The 19952-nt window shown below is 42.6% G+C and overlaps 1 protein-coding gene across 6 annotated transcripts in view; it reads right to left on the bottom strand.

Annotated features, from left to right (window-relative positions):
- The window catches only part of PLCB1 (phospholipase C beta 1), a 369472-nt gene that overhangs the window by 41485 nt on the left and 308035 nt on the right, over positions 1 to 19952 (bottom strand). For all 6 annotated transcript variants that reach the window (XM_088052361.1, XM_088052362.1, XM_088052364.1 and 3 more), the window contains 4 exons: positions 18398 to 18474; positions 18218 to 18307; positions 16039 to 16096; positions 14946 to 15032 (listed from right to left, as the gene is read on the bottom strand). In XM_088052361.1, coding sequence (XP_087908487.1) covers positions 14946 to 15032; positions 16039 to 16096; positions 18218 to 18307; positions 18398 to 18474 — 312 coding nt within the window. The remainder of the gene's footprint in view (positions 1 to 14945; positions 15033 to 16038; positions 16097 to 18217; positions 18308 to 18397; positions 18475 to 19952) is intronic.

Below are 19952 nucleotides of genomic sequence, written 5' to 3'. Positions count from 1 at the left end.
TGTTATTTGAGAAATCCCTGTGGATCCTGTCCCTGCACAGGAGGAAGCACCAGCTGCAGGGGTCAAGAACACCCTGAAAATGATTGAAACTTCTCTGCTGTTAAATTGTGACAGAGGCAAAAGCAAACCGCTCCACGGGGCCTGTAACAACAGAAAGTGCTTCAACAGCACTTCACCTCGAGCTGCCAAGAGAGCTTGGCAGTGAAAAAGTACAAACTGGGGAAGGACAAGGAAGAAGTGGAAACTGGGAAAGCCTGAGTCCTGGCAGCTCAGAAGAGAAACTGCTTCATCTGATGGGCTGAGATCCAGGGAAAGCTCAGGCTGCTCTGAGCTCTGTGAACGAGGCGCAGCAGCTTTGCTGAGGCTCCGGGGCTGTCTGGTGCCTCTGACTGAGTGTCCCAAGGTAGCCAGGGATAGAAAATCCTTCAGGAAAATGCATTGGAAAAGAAATGTCTGCAGAGCAGGTAAAGGAGAGAGGGAAACCATCACATTCTGTCTCAGTGGTGAGCCCCCAAAAAGGGTTGCCTTCTATTCAGGCCACAAGCTGATCCCAAATATTAATGTTGCAATGTGCAATGAAGTGCAGGGATCACTGCCATCACTGAACATAACTCCACAGAAATAATCCCCCAAACTCACTCCCAGGGAATTGAATCCTAAATTTTTATGGGTGGATAGCAGAAACTGAAACCCAACAATAACAAGTAAGCAATTTCAGTGGAATTAAGGAGTCACAGGGAGGTCAAGAGCAACATTTTGGTGTGGATTTGGTGTGAAGTACAACACACAGGGTAAAAAAGAAAGAGGGGAGACACGATTCAGTTTCAGGTTATAAATTGATTAAGAGGCAGCTAAAAGAGGCACTTAAAAGATGGGTTAAAATTTTTTTTCTTTACCAATTAACAAGCTCAGGAGACACACCCCAAAATTCTGTATCTACTTGCCTATTAAAGATCCCCATAACTGAAACAGAAGCTGCAAAGTGTTTAAAACATTTCTTAAAGCTGTTCTGTGGAACGAGTAAGGAATACATGATGTGTAACTGCTGCCGGATGTCGCTCCCTTTCCTCCTGAGCTGGGATGGGAAGCTGACAGGATGCTGGGGAAAAGCTCCCCTGAGAGCTGGTGTCTCACAAGCCACACTCATGGTAACTAACAAGCCAGGGCTGCACAGACACTCAGGAAAATTCTGCTTTGTGGATGAAGGACTTGAGTGTGAGTGACAGGAAGAGCAACAAGAGCTGCAAATAGGACTGAGAGGGCCAGCTGAGCAATATTGTGGAATCCTGTGTCTGCTGAGAGGGAGACTGGAAAACCCTTATTAAGTAAGAGTAATTTGTGGTTCACATACTACAAGTGTGTTGCACAGTATGGGATAGTAGAGATCATCTTATCCAAATTCCTGCTCAGGAAAATGGAAATCTAGTAAGGCAAAAGATGGAGTGAGATCAGTTACTGCTCTTAAGGCAGCTTTTCATATAAAACATAGGCCAAGCTGTGACTCTTCCCATGACATGAATAATACACTTCTGATTTTCCCCACTGTGTAATTAATATTCCATCTTGTCACAGGCCTGTGCACCAGACAATAACTGCCCAGCTCTCAGAGGGAGAAACAGAAGCCTTGACCTGAAAAGCCACCACAAAACTTATTGGAGAACACAGCTTTTGGTGGAAAACAATCAGCAAGTCAGGACACAAAGGACATTCCTAAGTGCTCTCTGCATAGTGAGTAACATCATCTGCAAGTGAGGCAGACAATGAACTCAACAAACCAATACAAAATGTATTTTCTCACAATATGTTATTGTCCTAGTTTAGGGCATTTAGAGTTATCAGCTCTAAATGTGACATTTTTTCTGAACTAGAAAGTCACATTATTGTTTCATGATACAACAAACAGTGAGCGAATCTGATTGAAATGGGTGAGGGAAGGGTGACTGGGGGAGCACTGACACAGCAGCATTACAGTCAAGGTGATCATTTCAAAGCTCTTGTACTCCATGTGTAAAGAAGATAAAAATGTTGGGATGATGCCCTTCAGCAAAAGATAAAAATCAAAGGAAAACCCAGGAGTTCAAATCCCTGGAGGGTGTTGATCAGTCCATAAATGTACTTACACAACTCTACAGCTGAGCAAGGGATGGTGGGTACAGAGTAATTACTCAGTTAAGGCAATAAGGAGTCAGTTCATCTTGTCTGCAGGAGCAGGAATTGCCTACCAGGATATATCAGAATACAGCAGAAAACTCAGTGCGGGTACAGAAAATGCATCAACACAACAAAGAGTGTGGACCTGGGAAACTTTCACTGTTAATCTCAACTCTGATACAAGCTCCCAGTGATGGAGCTTTCCCTATCCCCCACACCAGGTGGGGCAGCAAAGGCATCTAGATAATCCCACGAAGGAGGAATGCTGGAATAATAAACATGAAAGCAAACTAAAAATGTCATTTCCAATTAGAAAAATGGAAGAGGAAAGTGATGGGGAGAAAGGGAATATTTGTTTTCAAGCCATCAAACTAGGTTTTCACAATGAACAGGAGGGAAAAAAGAAACAGTGCTAGGCAGAATGGTTTATGCAGCTCTAGAGGTAAGGATTCCATTAAGAGGAGAGATTCTGTGCATTAATTGGGAAGCCACAGACATAATGAATGCAGGATGACATTTTGATGCTTCACTTGTCTTCTCCCCTGCCAATCCATCTCTCTGTTTGGCAATCTGTCACTACTGAGGATGTGTTAATCTTTGGGCTGAGGAGATAAATCTGTTTGGGCTCTTTCTGAGAATTGGGTACCTGTGAAGCACTGCAAAGAGCCTCTCCTAGGAGGGAAGAGCCACTGCAGTTGGCTGAGAAGAGGATTTATCTAGCAGATAATTCTCAGTGAAACCCTCGATGACTTCCTCCTATATTTACAGTCTAATTTGCATTTATATACCCTTTATTATCTGAACACCTCAAAATCTCCCATGTGCTTAACTAACAAATCCCTAATACAATTCAAAGAGCATTAGTGCAGTTTCATAAGAGATAAGCAGGGATGATGATAATTCATGTTACTGGAGCTGGAAGGTTGGTACAGATACTCTGTGTTTTTTACAGGGTGAAAGGAAGGAGATGAGTCTGTGAATCCTGGATCAGCTGCTACCCCAGACATGCTCCAGCACAGCCCTTCCTGAGCTGTGAAGTGTGGTCAGTGTTCTGTGCTGCCTTCTCTTCACCAAACCTTTGATTCCATCAATTGCCTGAGGTCCCTTTCCTTGTGCCATTTTTCTGTGTTCACAGCCAAGGAAGGCTCCCAATGGGCAAGCAAAATTTTTCCCCATTTATTGTCTTTCCAGAAGGGAACCAGAATATTAAGCAGGCAATTTTACAAGACAGGGGGAAAAAAAGAAACAAAGTTAAAAAAAAAAAAAAGGCTTGAATCACAGTGTAATTAACATGGCAATCATGCCAGTTTGAAAATCACTCCCAGAATTTTATGATCCTGATATTTTCAGCCTGTAAGGCTGTGAATAACTGTAGTTTAACAGATGCATCCAAAATGTACATATCAAACTAAATCTCTAAAATTATGGCATATGCACGTTCTTAATATAGCTAGTGAGCATGTGTGCATATGCACACATAGCCCAATATTTACTATTACATATAGAAAACCACATTTATTCACCAGTATAAACAAATGGATTACATCTACTCCATTTCCATATACTGTGGTTAAAATTTATGCAGGCCAGGTTAGTGAGGTTACAGGTAACAGCTTGGCTCCTAAGTAAAGCTCCATTTATGAGTCTGCAGATGTCAGAAGACAATTTTATCTGCCCTGTGGGGACCAGTGTCTTGGATCACTAACCTGTGGGCCTGTTCAGCACCTTTGAAGATGTAATTCTCAGTGTAACTGGCTATCAGATGCACTGTAAAACACTGCTGTTGTGCTGTGCTTTAGGGTATCTGCGCATTCCTACATACATTTTGTCTGCTCTATAATGTGAATTTGCAGAGCACATTTTGCAAGAGAATAAGGAAGTGGGTGATGTTATGGTAACACAGAAATCAGCTTTCCTCATTTTATCTCATCCTAACTGAGGGTTGTTTCTGTTGCCAAGTGAGGTCTGGGCTTCCTTGATGTATAAATCAAGGATGTTTGTTACACTAAAACTGGCATGTAATTGCTTGTCAGCAGTCACCTTGCTTTAAGAAATGTGAAAGAAATCAAAGGAAATGTAGAATATTACTGGAGAATGTCTTTGACAATGAATAGAACTGTTTGAATGGCTGATCAGGTCTGAAAGGGGAATATACAGTGAAGGGTTTTGGTATAAATACGTTTAGATTTAGGCATGCTGAAAATATAAGCTAAAAAGTTTGGTATTCAATGAAATTCAATCTTTAATCTCTAAGCTCTGTGTGTGTTTGGCCCTCTCAAAACCAAAGCACAGCAGTGGGGAGCCTTTTCTCAATGCTTCTGTGCCCAGGATGCTCAGCCTGGGCTCTGCCTAAGGAGACTCAGTCATCTCCCGTGCAGTGAGAAAGTGACCCAGGCACTCTGAAATCGGCTGATCTGCATTAGGCAGCTCCCTGTCTCTGCAACTGGAGCTGTTCCACACCTGGAGCATTTTCCATCCATTTTTGTAACCTGTGCATCATCTCTTTTATCTGATGGAAGCTTTCAGAACGAGTCCCACATTGCCAGTCAAGCTCACAAATATGCAGACCACGTCATGGCAGCTCTTTAACACCTCTCCCCTTCAGGCTGCTCCTTCAAACGCTGTTTCATCTGAGAGAGACACCGTTCCCACAGGTACTTGGAGATACTCCTTGAAATTTAATAGCAGCAAGTGATGGCAAAGAGGAAGGAGTATGAGAGGTGTAGGTAAATAAGGTCTGTAGAAAGAGGATGAGAAAGAAACCACCTACTGTGAAAAGAAGCTTGATGCAAGGTGGAGAAGGACAAGTAGGGAGCAGGTGAAATGGGGGAAAGTGGGGAGATAGAAAAAATGAGAAATAAAAAAGGCTGAGAGACCTTCTTCCATTGTCAGCAGGGTAATATTAAGCCTGACAACCTTCTTCAGAGAACAACTTTTTTTCTCTAAACCTGAGGCCAATCTGGAGAGCTGTAAAGTTCATTGAATAAACCAAGGCTGAGATTTTCTGTCCCATACTCAACAGTCTTAAAAAGAAGGATTCTTCTATCACATGAACATCAACACTGCTTTTTCTTTCATTTCTTTTAAGGAGGAAGGCAAGAAGAATAAAATTCATGAACTTTCACCACCCTAATGACTCCACAAACTCAGAAGATTTTGTCACAATGTTAAAAGACAATGTAAAAAAGTTTAAATTTTGCCTTGACCACCCTAGAGCCAGGCTCTGTATCAAACCACATCTGGATAAATCCTCCCCTTCCCAGGCACATCCATTTGTTCCACACAAAGCTTGCAGATCTCTGGGTCTCCACAAAAGAGGTCATTTGCAGCTACAAAACTGCAGTTTAGATGCTTAGTCACACTCCACATTCTCTTGGCAAAACCTCCTTCCAAACAGGGGCTGAATAATGGGAATTTACTGAGTCACTCCAGTCCAACCTATGGACTGTCATCATTACCCACAGCTCCTAGATTATGCAACTGCAGCAACCCTGTGGAACTCCTCTGTTAGAAAATGCTGATTTGTTGCAAGTGAGTCACAGGAGAAATTTAATGAAAAGTAATCCTTCCAGGGAACATCTTTCCCAGCTATTCTGCTACTGACTCCAGAGGGCTGCCAGACCCTTGAAAGCTCACCCACGCAGCACGGGAAACAATGTGGAAACAGGGCTGAAATGTTTCCTTGCCACTTTCTCTCCCTTTTGGATGTGCAGGGCTTTCTTCTCTTACCAAGCTCAGTACTCTTAACCTCCTGGGGAAGAGACTGCCTCACAAAAAACCAGCATTTCCTTCTTATTTTTGTTGTTTCTAGAAAGAAATAGGCTATACATTATTTTTAATACACTCTTTAAATCAGGTATACTTTTGAAAGTCTAACACTGTCTTTATTATTTCTGTTACCCTTTCTAGCAGCATATTTATCATCCTAAAAGGTCTCAGTGTAAGATGAACCCATCACCCACCTTGCCATGACTGTACAGTTAAAGCAACTTGCAGCAGTCCCTCCTGTGCAGACACCGAGCATTATTTCCATCAGTGCCTCTGCTTTGCAGGGTGATTCTGCACAAAAACATTGTCACTCTCCTGACAAATGACTTGCATACACAAAGCCATTCGTACACTACAAGCTTTGCAGACCACTGATTTTATTTCTCTCTTCATTAAAGAACACATTTTTCCCCCCATTTAATGCATTTTAAAGCATCTCTCTAATGAGTTCACATACTAAACATTAATATTTCTTTCAACACTTTTCCATTAGCCGCGTCAAACCGAATCTCGTGTCATTTGTCATGTTGCACTGAGGCTCTGATAATTAAGAAATGTGTTGCTGCTGTTGCTGCAATGATGAGCACAGCTGTACAGGAGTGTTTGGTGGTGCCTCTGTGGCGTTTCTGGCTCGGTCTGAGAGCGATGAGCGTGTACACGGTGCTGTGTGTGCACTGTGCAATGTCTCTGGGTGCTGCCATGCATTCCAAACACTCTATCTATGCACACCCCATGCATAATTCACCTTGTGCTTTATCATGGATTTTCCTGGAGTGCCAACCTAGCTCATGAAGAGGGGAAGGGCAGTCAACAGCTTGTGGTGCCCTGTTGCTCCCTGAGATTTAGCATGCAAAGCACTTGCCTTTGCAGAATCACAAATATTTCCACAGCACAGACCTCTCTGGGCAGGTTTAAATATTGCACAGTCTAAGCTAAACATCCTGACACAAAATGTTTGCAGTCCCTGGCTTCTTAAATTTTTTAGCATCACTTTTTGTTGTTTTTTCCTCAGAGACCACAATGCTAACACACCAGTTAGCTCTGTGCTCTCTCTGTGCTCTCTGCTCTCTCACAGGCAGCTCTACCTGGCCACCTGTCCCCACTCTGGGAATTTCTTGCTGTGGAAAGCAATAAATGTGGAACCACAGGGAGTGCAGGAGGGGGTGACAGGGGTGCAGGGACTGAGTGACAGCTGGCATTCAGCCCTAACCCCAACAAAGGAGCTCTGTGGATGGGAAGAGAAGGGGATGGTGCAGGGGTAAGTGTTTGAGAGGCCACAGAGAACAGGTAAGGAGCCTTTCAGTGCTCCACTGCTCATTCCAGGGTGGCATTTTCTTGTCATCCTTAACCACCTACAGTACCTAGAGCAGCATCTTCTGCAGAGAAAACATGCTCTCTCTAGAATGTCATCATCCTGAACTCAACTTTGCAGAAAGAAGCTATATATTGATTTTTCACACCCTTTCCCCAGCTCCATCTTCAGTCTATGGAGAGACACACTGCACTCTTCTCTGCATAGGAAGCTCCCTTGTTTTCAGAGGGATCAGCTATTCACAAATGTTAAAATTAGAACTTAGGTCTGCTTATGGAAATTGAATTTGTCCAGAGAAGCTGTGGCTGCCCCATCCTTGGAAGACTTCAGGACCAGGTTGGATGGAGCTCTGAGCAAGCTGGGATAGTGGGAGGTGTCCCTGCCCATGGCAGGGTGATGGAACTGGATGGTCTTTAGGGTCCCTTCCAACCCAAATTATTCTGTGATTCTATGTTACAAAGGGGAAAAAAAGGTACTTCATACTTTTTGGTTTTTATATACTTTACTACACAGCTGATCATTTGAATAGCAATTAATTACTTCACTTTTCTCTCTTTACCTGATCTGCTTTCTGACTCAAATGAAGAATTAGAGGAGCAGTGCAGTATTGTAAAATCTGTTCCCCTACAAATGAAGCAATTCCCTTGTTTTAACAAGTGGGTTTGTTTGCACGTGGGGTTGTTCTGGTTGCTGGTGGTTCCTCCAGCTCCAAGGAAACTGGGTCTGTTCCCTGAGATTGATGGATTCTCACAGCCCTGGGCTGCCATGAGCTGGGAACACACATTTTTTATTTGCATAATGGTAAATAACGACCCCTTTATTGCTCATTAGTCACACACAGTTGGGCTCATCTGTGCTGCCATCCAGCACCTCCAGGACGTGCAGAAGCCAACAGGGGGAGTGAGGAGCAGGGAGGACACGCTGCTTGTGCTGCCACGGCTGCAGTTGGATGCAAAGCTGGATTCCAGGCTGGATTCCAGCACCTGGCCCGGTGGGAGGTGTCCCAGCCAATGGCAGGGCTGGAACGAGGTGGTTCAAGGCCCATTCCAACCCAAACCGTCCTCTCAGCCCTGCACTGTCCCAAGGTGGGACCGTCCCAGGTGCAGCTGCACCTTCTGCTGAGAGCAGCAGAACCTGGGGATGCCACCTCTGGACACGGGGAGTTCCCTCTGCTTTCCTCCTGCCACCTGGAGCTCCTGAGCAGCAGGGACCTCTCTCAGCGCTGGCTCTGTCACACAAAGCTGGACACGGGTGGGGAACAGCTGGGAATGCAGGACAGTCCCAGCTCCGCTTTAGATTTCATCTTTTTTTGCATCAGGAAGGCCAATTAATCAACTCATCAGAGTGGGCTGATGAGGAATGTGCTTACCTGAGACAGGTAGAACACAGAATAGATTCACTTTGCAAATTAGAAAAAAGCCCAAATCAGTGAAGTTTCTTTTTTTGCAGGAAGAATTCTCTCTCAAACAATTGTGCCTTTTTAAAAAAATCATTTTCTGCAAGCTCCTTTGTCCACAGAGAGTAGCTGGATTCTAAAAATCATTATTCTTAAGAAAAAACAGCACCACCACCCTCACAGTTCTAATTTATTAGCATGTTATCCAGGAAGATCTCAGTAACCTTCACAAATCAGGTCTGGCTGCCACATGCCCTCCATTATGGACCTCACTAATATCTTTAAATCACCAGCAACACTGGTAACTTGATAATGTTCCTTCTGATTTACACTATTGCAAAACTGAAGCAAGTTTGCCCTTTTAAGTAATTTATTTCCCCTTTTATTGCAGCTCCAGAGCAAACCCAAGATTTTCTCTGGCTTCCAGTAGAATGACCCATGTGTGAAAAATATCTCCCTCTATCAATAAACCCCAATTAAAATTTATCATATTCTTCCATGTGTCCCATTTATCAAAGCATTTCTTTATATTTACATTCCTCCTACAAAGAGCTTGTGACATTTTGATTTAAAAGAAAGTTATATCAGAATTCAACACAAAAAAATAAAAAATAATTTTGCCTATTACTGGAAATGTGATGCTGTTGATTTAAAAGTTCATGTTTCCAAGAGCATGTACATGCAGGAGTTACACTGAAGACATTCAATTAACACAATAAATATCACTTCAAATAGTTAGATGTATCTTTTGTGACCTGATACCCATTTCTCACACTGCAATGTTTATTGTGCTGGAAAAAATAAACAACAATTTTCAAATGTGGATTTGTGAAGAAGAATGCCAAAAAACAAGGCCCAAATTGAAAATAATCCTTTGAGTATCCTATTATTGGACTGAATTCTTTTGATCTCAGATCGGTCACTTCAGAGAACTTAAGGAAGTTTTACTGGTATAAAATTGGCATAGGATAAAGGTCAGCCTATTTATTTTTAATGACTTAAGTGAGATTATTTACTACTCATGTTACAGGCTGAAAGTGCATTCTGCAGTATTTATTCCATTGGAAGAAACAGAAAAAAAGGGACCACCCTAATTTTTTTTTCCCCAAATAATACTCTACAATTGGGGACAGCTTAACAACTGCACCAATACAAGATTTAAATACCACCAGGGCATTGGCTGTTCAAAGTTTGAGCTGACTGTCACTTGGGGCTGGATGCTGAGAGGTGCTGAGCAAAGAACCAAGATCCTGCAGGGAATGGGACACAGACACTGCATCCCAAAATTTACACACAAACTCTGATCCAGAAGTGGGAAGATGCCAGATCAAGTCACAGGAAGATTTGTAAATATCACTCTGTATTTTGTGGGGTTTTTTTGGTTTTTTTTTTGTTGTTGTTTTAAATATTCCTTTTAAATATTTCTTGGTCACTGAAGCTATGAAAATTCCATTCATTTCTCTGCTGTTGCCTACTTAATGAGGTAGACAAACATTTTATTATTCCCCTCTGATGAATACACAAGCACCAAAACCCAGAGCTGAACAGAGAAACAAACAGTAAATTATTTCAATCCTCTTAATTCTCTGCTTTTTTGGCAGAAATGCTGTAAGTCATTTTAGTTTAGCAGCCACAGATGGAAGACAGATTTCTTTTTAAACTTTGGAAATGCTAAAGCTGAATGAACTAACAAAATACATTTTTACCTAAAGAAGGGGAAAATAAAAGAAGAACTTTCCAAATATTACAAAGGCTATCAGATAATTTTCATGGGTTTTTTTGCCATGACTCTGAATATTAATTTTTTTGGGAGGACAACTTTCCCCAGTCCAATCAAAATGCAGGCAAGTCCCATGAATCCAAATAAACTGAAATAACCTTTTCCTCCAAACTCCTTCCCCAAAATTCTTGAAGAGTTGCCTGTGGTTGAACTGGAATGCATCTGGAAGTGTTTGAATTAAGTGCAGCTTGCCCAAAAGACAGCTTGGCTTCCTGCAGAGGTGTCAAGGATAAAAAGAGGATTGTGGTGGACAGAGCATTGTTGCTTTGAGTTAACAGGGAGCTGAAGCGACACTGGAATACTCATCAAAGTTCCTAAGGGCTGCTCCCTTCCAGATGAGCAGAGAGTGGCTCTGAGGGCAGCTGAAATATCTTCTAGAAGTGCTGAAATATCTTCTAGAGGTGCTGTAGGACACATTTGCTGTTTGACCCTCCTGCAGGGAACAGCTCCATTTACCTCAACAACATCACCTGCACCAGGTGATTGTCACAGAGTTTCACCTAAAGCACCAAAGCTGCAGCCCTGGAGTTACAAGAGGCCCTACTGCTGTCAAAAATCAGCATCTTGTTCATTTTGCTCTGCAACTTGAATATGTGTCATTCTGTGCCTACATGAATTTTTCAGGTACACTGTTAGTGTTAATTTTTGATTGGATGTGGAAGTGTCAACTCCCACAGGGTGCAATTAATAACACATGCCAAATTGGGAGATAATAAATGTAGGAAAGTGATGCATCAGGTGCTTGTATTTTCCATTATCAAGAAAAGATTTATGATTTTTAAAAATTGTTTTCATTACACTTTTTGAGGAGAAAAAGAAATTTCATACCTTAAGGCTGTATATTCTCTTCATTCACTTGAAAAACCACAGAGGTGCAATGCCTAAAATAAAGTCTGCCCAGCTGCTGCCTCTGTAGATGTGTTGGATCTTTTCCCACAAAGCCCCACCCCGAATTGTTCCATTTTCCACATCCCTCCAGGAGCCCAGACCACCTGGCAAGGCCTTTGGCTACTCTGGGGGTGTGCAGAGCAGAGCAGCTGTGGGCAAAAACATGGGCTGCAAACTGAGGAACCACATGAGTTACACCTTCCTTGACAGCTGGGGCTGTAAGAACATGGTCCACTGGAGCCAAAAAAATCCTGACAACTCAGCTGAGAGCAGGAGCTGAGGGCAAGAGCACAGGAGTGTCAGTATTACACTGAGATCTAAGTGTAGCTCTGACCCACAAGCATGAGTAACAAAATTCTCATTGATTCCAATTAGAGAAGGCTTGGGTCTATTTACTGTAACTGAGTCGATTCTCAGAAAAATAATTAATTCCTTGTCATGTCTCACGTGTATTGATTTTTGTAATTACAACAGAATTGGAGGCAAGGGTGCAGGGGGAAGGAAATGCACTTGATTTGTGTTTAATTTGATGCACAAGCTGTCAAGGATAAAGCGATTGAGACGCCGTGGCCATGCCCAGCCTGGATGCTCTCTGTGCTCAGATGCCGTGTGCCAGACGTGCTGGAGTGCAGGATCCAAAATCACAGCCTGCTCTGACATAATGCAGTGCACAGAGCTGGCTGGCTGCAGCAGCCTCCACAGCAGGCAGGAGAGATGCCCAGGGGGAAGAAGATAAGGACAGGACAAGCTGAATGTCTATCAGTGACTAAGAGGAGCAGACAAAGCAGTAGGATGGGAGAGAAAGAAAATACAAGTTGTTGCTGATAATAGAGCTGCCAGTAGATAATGCAAGGAAAAACAAGGAGTGAGAGAAAAGAAAATACAATATGGCCTTGCTTGGTAATGATGCTGTTAGGAAAAACCAACAGGAGGGAATCAACTTTGTTTCCCATATAATTTCACTAAAATGGCAAGTTAGGGAGCTTTTACCCAGAGGCAAGTCAGCATTTGACTTCTTAACAGGTGACAGTCTCCTTTCCCAGACATGTCTGTGGGAGCAGCTGGCCTGCTCCACACACACAGATCTGATTGGAACATTCAGTTTCTGTAGCATCACAAGGATATTGTCATCACCCACACAGACACACAACCACCTTTTGGGCTCACTGAAGCCAATGCCTGCCCTGATCCCTGCAGGACCACAAGAAGCTGTTTCCAGCCTTTTGCCTAAAAGTACCAGTTCAGGAAGTCTCCAAATCTCATAGGAGCAAAAAAGCTTTTTCTTATACAATAGCCCTGCAAATGAAAGCTGCAAAACAGTCTCACATCCAAACACTAGAAAGAAATGATATATATGAGGGGAGAGGCAGAGCTTAGGGGTGTAAATCAGTCCTGAGTTAAGTACTTTCAGCTAACCATGTGGTATTTTAAACAAAATGAAACAAAAAAGCCTCCAGGACAGGGAACTATTCTGCATCCAGTTTGTGCAGTTTCTAAAACCTGTTACCTAAAACGACAGCACTCAAAGGCAAATTTTATCCTGATGCCCTACCCACACCACAGGAGAGGAAGCTGCAAACTCATACTTTGAGAAAAGCCAAGAAAATGTGAGAGGTTGTGGCAGTATGTTGGCAGCACTCGGTGACGCGATATCCTCCTGGCTGGGAAAGAGCTCTGAGCAAAGTCAGAACACAACAAACTGTGAGGCACTAATAAATAACCAAAAGGCAGTGATGGATGACAGCAGATCTGTCTCCAGTGGAATTATTGGTGAGAATACTGAAAATTCTTTCCCTCTTAATATATTAAACTCTTTGTTTGGGGCCGAGTAGATGCTGCCAGAAAAGTCTTTTAACACAGCCAGCATAAATTTCAGTGGGTGTTTGAAGCAGGAGAGCCTGGGTTGTTGAAAAAGCAGCCCCCAGAAAGGCTGCTGCCTGCAGAAAACACATCAGCCCTGCTCAGCTGGGAAATCATTTGATCTATTTTATATCATCCACCCCGTCACTGAGGAGGCAAATATGGGTATGAAATATGGACACGGAGCAAAACATAAAAAGAGACTTAATAAAATGAGTAATTATGTTTTCCCTAAACCCTCTCATGCAAGCAGGAGGCACATACCATCATAAATTCAGCACAGTGCCCGTTTCAGTGTGTGGGAAAGGGAAAAGGCCCTGGAGCCAGGCCCTTTGAGCACATCCCTGCAAGGAAGGATGGACAGGGCAGGGTGAGGAGCTGGAACTGCGGCCAGAGGCAGGAGGAGACGGGGATCTGCAGCTGCTCTGTGCCCTAACACTGCGCAGAGACAGAACTGATCAAAGAGTCAAACATGGCTGGCGCAGCACCTTTCAAAATTCAGCTCAAGTCCTCAGTGACAAGTTTCCAGTGCTTTAAGCTACATCAATAAATTAAAATAAAAAATAAACTAAAAAGAAGGAAGGACACAGCAAAACAGAATTAGAGAGTACCCAAGGATCAAGGAAAAGTTTGTGCTAGAAGCACTAACTGATTATTCTTTGGCATTTTAAATTCCAGTGTTTAAATTGCAATTCACAAGCCTGCTAAACTCATGATCCTACAGCACCAAACATAAAAATATGTATACTTTTTACACCCAAATGCCCACAACACCAAAAAGTTCCAGCTTATTTCTAAACACGTTTTTAAAAAGATGAGTAGAAAACTGGAAACGCAAACATTTTTATTTTCCCAAACTACTGTAAACTTCTGGCTATTCAGCCCTTAGCCTAATTTACTCTCTGGCTACTTCACAGAGATGACATGACAACAGTGACTAACTCACAGCCTGTGCTAGAATTCAAGCTGTAACACAGGCACAGAAATATTGGGACTGTGGACACAGACAAGGAATGAGAACTGAAGCCAAGGACACACGTTTGAGCAAGAGCAGAAAAAATTAAAGCAGACATGACACAGTGGGCTGTGAAGAATTACACTTGGATATGAACCCTACTGCAAACAAGTCTCCCTCCATGTGGAAGTCTGACTATACCTAGGTCTTCCTACAGGAAAATCAGGTACAAGTGCAGGACTCTGAACCTTCTCCACTGAAGTTGGTGGCAAAATTTCCACCAGCTCCACTTGGAGCAAGAGTGAGCCCCCAGGCTTAAGGATCAAAACATGCATTTCAAAATGTTATGTGTAGATGCAGTGAATAAAATCAAACAGAGGAAATCCAGCAAGCAATGTAGAATATAAAGCACCATTATTGTAAAAAAGCTCATTGTTTCCCAGAGAAATCCATCCTGATGGATGGTCAGCAGGACCTGGGGGCAGCATGCTAAGGAGATATCTCTCTTTCCTTTCAATGGGAACTGTGTTTTGCTTCTGTGCAGCTCAGGCACAGGGGAGGGAAGGGCACACTCTGCTGGTCACAGCACCTTTTACACTGACAGCTTTTGAACGACCCGAGTGCTGAAAACAACCCTCATCCCACGCCATCTGGAGCTGAGGTGGTGCCCACACCAGGCTGCTGCTGACTTCTCTCCCCCTGAGTGTCAGTGAGGGTGGCTCTGATGCTGTCAGTGGATTCTCTCATGTTTAAACATCAGCCTACCTGCTACAAGAGCTCTTTCTCTCCTGAAGGACAATTTTACCAGTGTAACATATGTTCAAAAACTCTTTACCTTAGGCTTTTCATCCAGTATTTGCTGACGAATCTCCTTGTGTTTTTCTACAAGTTTCTCCTGCCTTTTACTCTGAGCATCTTCTAGCTGTCAGAAAAGAGCAGAGAATCTTTTTGCATGGGTTGCACATCCTCACTCTCCCACCTCCTCCCCAACAAACATTCCACCCATCAAAATTAAAGCGTTCTCATCAAAACTAAGAACAATTCCAATATAAAATTACACAAATTACACACTGCTAAGCACAACTGTTCAACAGTTGGGTGTGGACATATCAGATTTCACATCATGTAAGATTCAGGACCAGAAATGTCTAAAGACTTCCTGCAGACTTCTAATGTTATTAAATCATAAATTTTAGGATTCACTTAATAATGCACTTAATAATTCTTACTTCTTTACATAAATGTCAAACTACCATATGCACTCAGACACAAAACCTGCTTAGTTTACTAATTCTTAAGGTTGCTTCCTAAATCAAGGTTCTTCTAAGCAAGAATGGGCCAACTTTTAAACCTATCTTTGCATTGAAATTAAGAGGAGAATTCAATGGCTGCACACATTTCATAGTGATTTTATACCCCAAAGCACTGCAGTGCATGATTTCAGCCTGGTGTGAACCACTTTCAGCTTCAGAAAAGTTAACTGTAATGGAATTCTTTAATTTGTGTTTACAGAACTCACAGAATGCTTTTTACATTTCAGTAACTATACAAATGCAATTAAAGTTAAAATATACTCTGCAATTAAATGTTCATTGACTTTCCTTATGCAATCTTTGCATTTGTGAGACAGCAAGCCCATTAAAAAAATGGGTGCATTTTCCATGAATACACACAGGATATTCAGAGATGAAATTGTATTAAAATCATCCCTCCTCAGCACCATCCCTCAAACACTGACTAACAGTCAATGAGGAGCTGTCTGAAAACCCAGTTTAACTGGAACGTGAAGTCTACACTGCATCTGCTAAAAGTCAGCAGGTGTGGAATCTTTATGCTGAAGCTTAGAATCTGCAGTTGAATATCATCTAAAAGATGAGAGGTGACATTTTCTCCCCCCAGATGCAGCACAAGCCCCTGGCCTGACGTACCCTCTTTATGTACTGCACCACCTCCTGGATGTAGGACCGGATCATTTCCGTCTTCTCCCTGGGGGAAGCATCCACTGGTTATTGGAGTCAGTGAGATCACACCAATGCATTTTAACTCCCTGCAATCCTTTGTCTAATCAAGGCCATCTTTAAGGATCTGCCTAATTAACTTCTCTGCACTCCCTGAATGCATCCTCAAACCAGGCTGCACCTTTACTGTGCGAAGGGCTCTGCCTTCCCCATGACCTGCACAACATCCCCCTGCTCTTCCCCAAGGGGCTTTTCCTACAGGATAATGCCGTGTTTTCCAAGTGCTGGTGGTGTTCCCACAGTCCCAAATGTCAGCCTGGGAGCTGCAGAGCCCTTAGCAGAGGCACAGTGCCACGGTGTGGCAGAGGAGCAGCCTCTGCCAGAGCAGGCACTGCTGGCAACAGCCCCCCGGGAGCTGAACTCAGGGGGAACTGAACTTTATGTCACACTCTGAGAGTTATTTGGTAACCATCAGCCAAAGGCTGAACACAAAAACCCCCAGAGGGGTAAAAATGCACATAAAATAACGATTTGTAGCTACTTCAGTTGATCAGTTTCAGGCCAGTTACTCCAAATCCTGATTGCCTCAGCCAAGACCTGTGAACTGTTCCTCAGGTGGCACTAAAATTAAGAGGATTTAGGCAAGGCCTGGCTGGGTGTAAAAAAATTAAATAAGAACAATTAATATTAATGGATTATTATCTGTGTAATATTCCTTCCCAAACCTGTGTAAAAGCCTTAGATGAACAAGAGTAGCCAAAGTGATTCAAAAGGATTCACCAGAAGGTCTCACACCTCTCTCTGCCCTGCTCCCCAAGAGAGGACAAGCTGTGTCACTGACAGGGGAAAGCTGACATTCCCATGGAGTTCCCATCTCATCTCTTTCAAGGGCTCTTTGAAAAGCCTGACAGAGGAAAGTCTTTGGGAAAAATGAGGAAAAAAAAAGAAAGGGAAAGAGAAAAGAACTGCTACTTGTCTGTCCCTGAGCCTCTCTCACTAGTGCCTCATTTACCTCTCAGCAAATCATTTCCTACTGCAATTGATTTTTACTGCTGCAGCATTTCCATAATGGCCAACTCCTTTTTTCTAATATTAATTCCATGCCCTCTGAACAGCTCTAACTATATTAAGTATTTCTCCCTCTTTTTCATAATAAATTTTTCTCATGGTTTTTTATTTTATAGAATGTTTATTGAAATTTTTAATGATTGATTCTTAAACTACCTGAAACACTTCATTGTTTCCTTTCAGTGTTACCAAATACAGATTCTCTCTTGAGAGGCTCCAAAACCTCTGTAAACCCTTTTACCTACAGAAAACCAAACACAGTTGTGCCTTTGTTACATGGTAAAACTCAAACATTAGAGGGTTTCTTTTTTTGTTTTGTTTTGTTTGTTCCTCTTTTAACTGCTCCAAAGTAAAGACTGGTAACAAGAATAGCAGTGCAAGATTAAAATGCTCCATTTTCTTTTTGAGCTGCTTGCCAAAACAAATGAAAGAGGACAAACAAACCTAGATAGTGTGCTCTTGGGAAGAACATAATCAACTTGCACAACTGCAGTTTGTGCTGTCTGGGGGTGCATAAATGGAATTAGTATTGCTGTGCCTGCACAGGGATGCTGCACCCTCAGAGCTCAGCTTTCCCCTGTCTACCCCCCCAAAGTGTCACTGTCACTGGTGCAGGATCATTAGCAGTGACTGAGGGGAGTTTATCCCAAAAACAGAGTAAACCTCAGCCTGGTGCTGCCATTGCTTCTGGAGAGCAGCTTTAATAGAGTTAAGAGGAAAAGACAGCTCACAAATAGAAACCCAAGTTAAAATGAAGTCCAGCCCTGAAGGAACAGGAGCATTAAGGCTATTTGCACTCAGAGGAACGCTGCCTGGATGAACAGCATTTTGGGGAACTGCTCCATAAAGTGCTCCCAGGAACAAACCAACTCCACACTGCAGCACCTCTGCTGCTGACCCAGGCTCTCCCTGCTCACAGAACAGGAGATTGGATTAGCCCCAGGAAATTAAATTATTATCAGGGAAAGGACTCTGGTGAGGTCTGACTAAAGGCTGCCTTGGATTTAGGGTCGAGACCTTCCTTTGATTTACCAGCTGTGAAAAATCTTGTATAGGGATGTGAATCTAGGGATATACTTACTCTTCCATTTGATTTTTATCCTTGGACTTTGCTTCTGTGATCTTCTCCTGTCTCTTCTTGTCCATTTTTTTCTTCAGTTCTTTCTTTTCTCTAAAGTATAAAATATAAAGGGAAGTTCAAAAAGTACCTCAACAAATCCCACAAGGAGCAGCAATCAATGATAAAGGGAACAGCACTTACTTTTCACATGTTTCTTTCAGTTTCTTTAGCTGGTTGTTCTGACACTCCTCTGCTACATCTGTCAGCTTCTGAATTAGCTAGAAAAAATCCCGAGAAATAAAAATATGTATTTTCAGCTAAACATCATAGAGGCAAATTTCCTCAAAAGTCTGCAGCAGGCATGAAAGTGTTACACCATTCCCAGATTAATCACCAATGATCAAAAGCCAGTAAACATTATTATCAGTGTAAACACATTATTAACTTGTGGATTTCAGCCAGAAGGGTGCATATCCAACTCATATAGAAACTGCTGCCTCTCTGTATACCAAGGTAATTCAGTTTCACAATATTAAATGTAAAACCAAAATATATTTCAGGTGTTTTACCTTTGCTAGGAATGAAAATGCCTGTGAAAAATCATAAGGGGTCACAAATTGAATTTACACAATGCTAATTGCCAACTGAATTCCTGTGTCACTGAATACCCAGGTTTTTCTGTGAGGGTTACAAAACATTTCTCTTGTAATGAGGATTATTACAAGGAATGGTTTGGATTGGTCAGGGGGATGTTGAAAATCAGGCATGACAGCTATGAAAGCCAAGCACAAAGAAGCATAACCTACATTTTGGTCGCAGAATGAACAAAGCTCTGAGCCATTGGTTTGAAATCTGCTGTGGGTTCAATCTCCTTTGTGCCCAAGCCAGTAACAAAAGGCACACCCGTGGTGGGGATGCTGACAGCAGAGGAGTCCTGGGGAGGGCTCCTGTGCCAGCTCAGTGAACAGTGAATAAAGTGGCAAATGGGACCCATTTGGTTTGGTCACCCTTCTAGGTTACATCTGATTTTGTAAAATCACCCTCTCAGGGTGATGAGCCAGGAATGTATAACAAGGCATGGTCTGCTCCAACTTTTCATTCTTTAGATAAAAGTAGAAAGGTACCAACAATAGGCTCCCCTCTAAAAGAAAGCCATCAGAAAGAATCTCTCAGCTGAAAGGCAAATTTTAATTGGAATATTAACTCCTCACAGCTCAGAGGGAAAAATGCCTGAAGGTTCTGTGCTAAAAAATGAATTTACTGTGCCACCACCTAACAGAATAATGCCAGAAATGTAACTTTGCTTTGAGAAATGCTATTTCCCATTTTGCAATGAAAAATGAGTTACCTCATGAGATAATCCCAACGATGTGGGTCTAAAATGTTTGTTTTATAAAAATTCAGATCTCTGAGATGCAGCCACCAGCTGTTACTGGGATGGGGACTGTCCCCCTGTGGTGCAGGTAACTGTGCTCATACCACACACCCACCCTGGAGCAGCTGGGACTCACACAGGGATGGGGATAAACATCACAGCTCTGTGCTGTGACCCATGGAAATCAGTCTGTGCAGGGGCTTTGCTGAGCAATATCCACACACAAATCACTCCTCTGACCTGCTCTTCTTGGCTGGCAGGGCAGAGGAGACAAATCACTTCACCCAACAGGAAGGAGGCAAAACATCAGGTAATAGAAAAAAACTGCAAAAGGGGGTTATATGGAGTTGAGAAACAGCTTGCACTCCCATAACACCCTTT

The sequence above is a fragment of the Pseudopodoces humilis genome, chromosome 3 (assembly GCF_049639895.1).
Source record: "Pseudopodoces humilis isolate 2021_Gansu_Grassland_sample_001 chromosome 3, ASM4963989v1, whole genome shotgun sequence".
Lineage (NCBI taxonomy): Eukaryota > Metazoa > Chordata > Aves > Passeriformes > Paridae > Pseudopodoces > Pseudopodoces humilis.
This window is presented reverse-complemented; position numbering and strand designations above follow the sequence as displayed.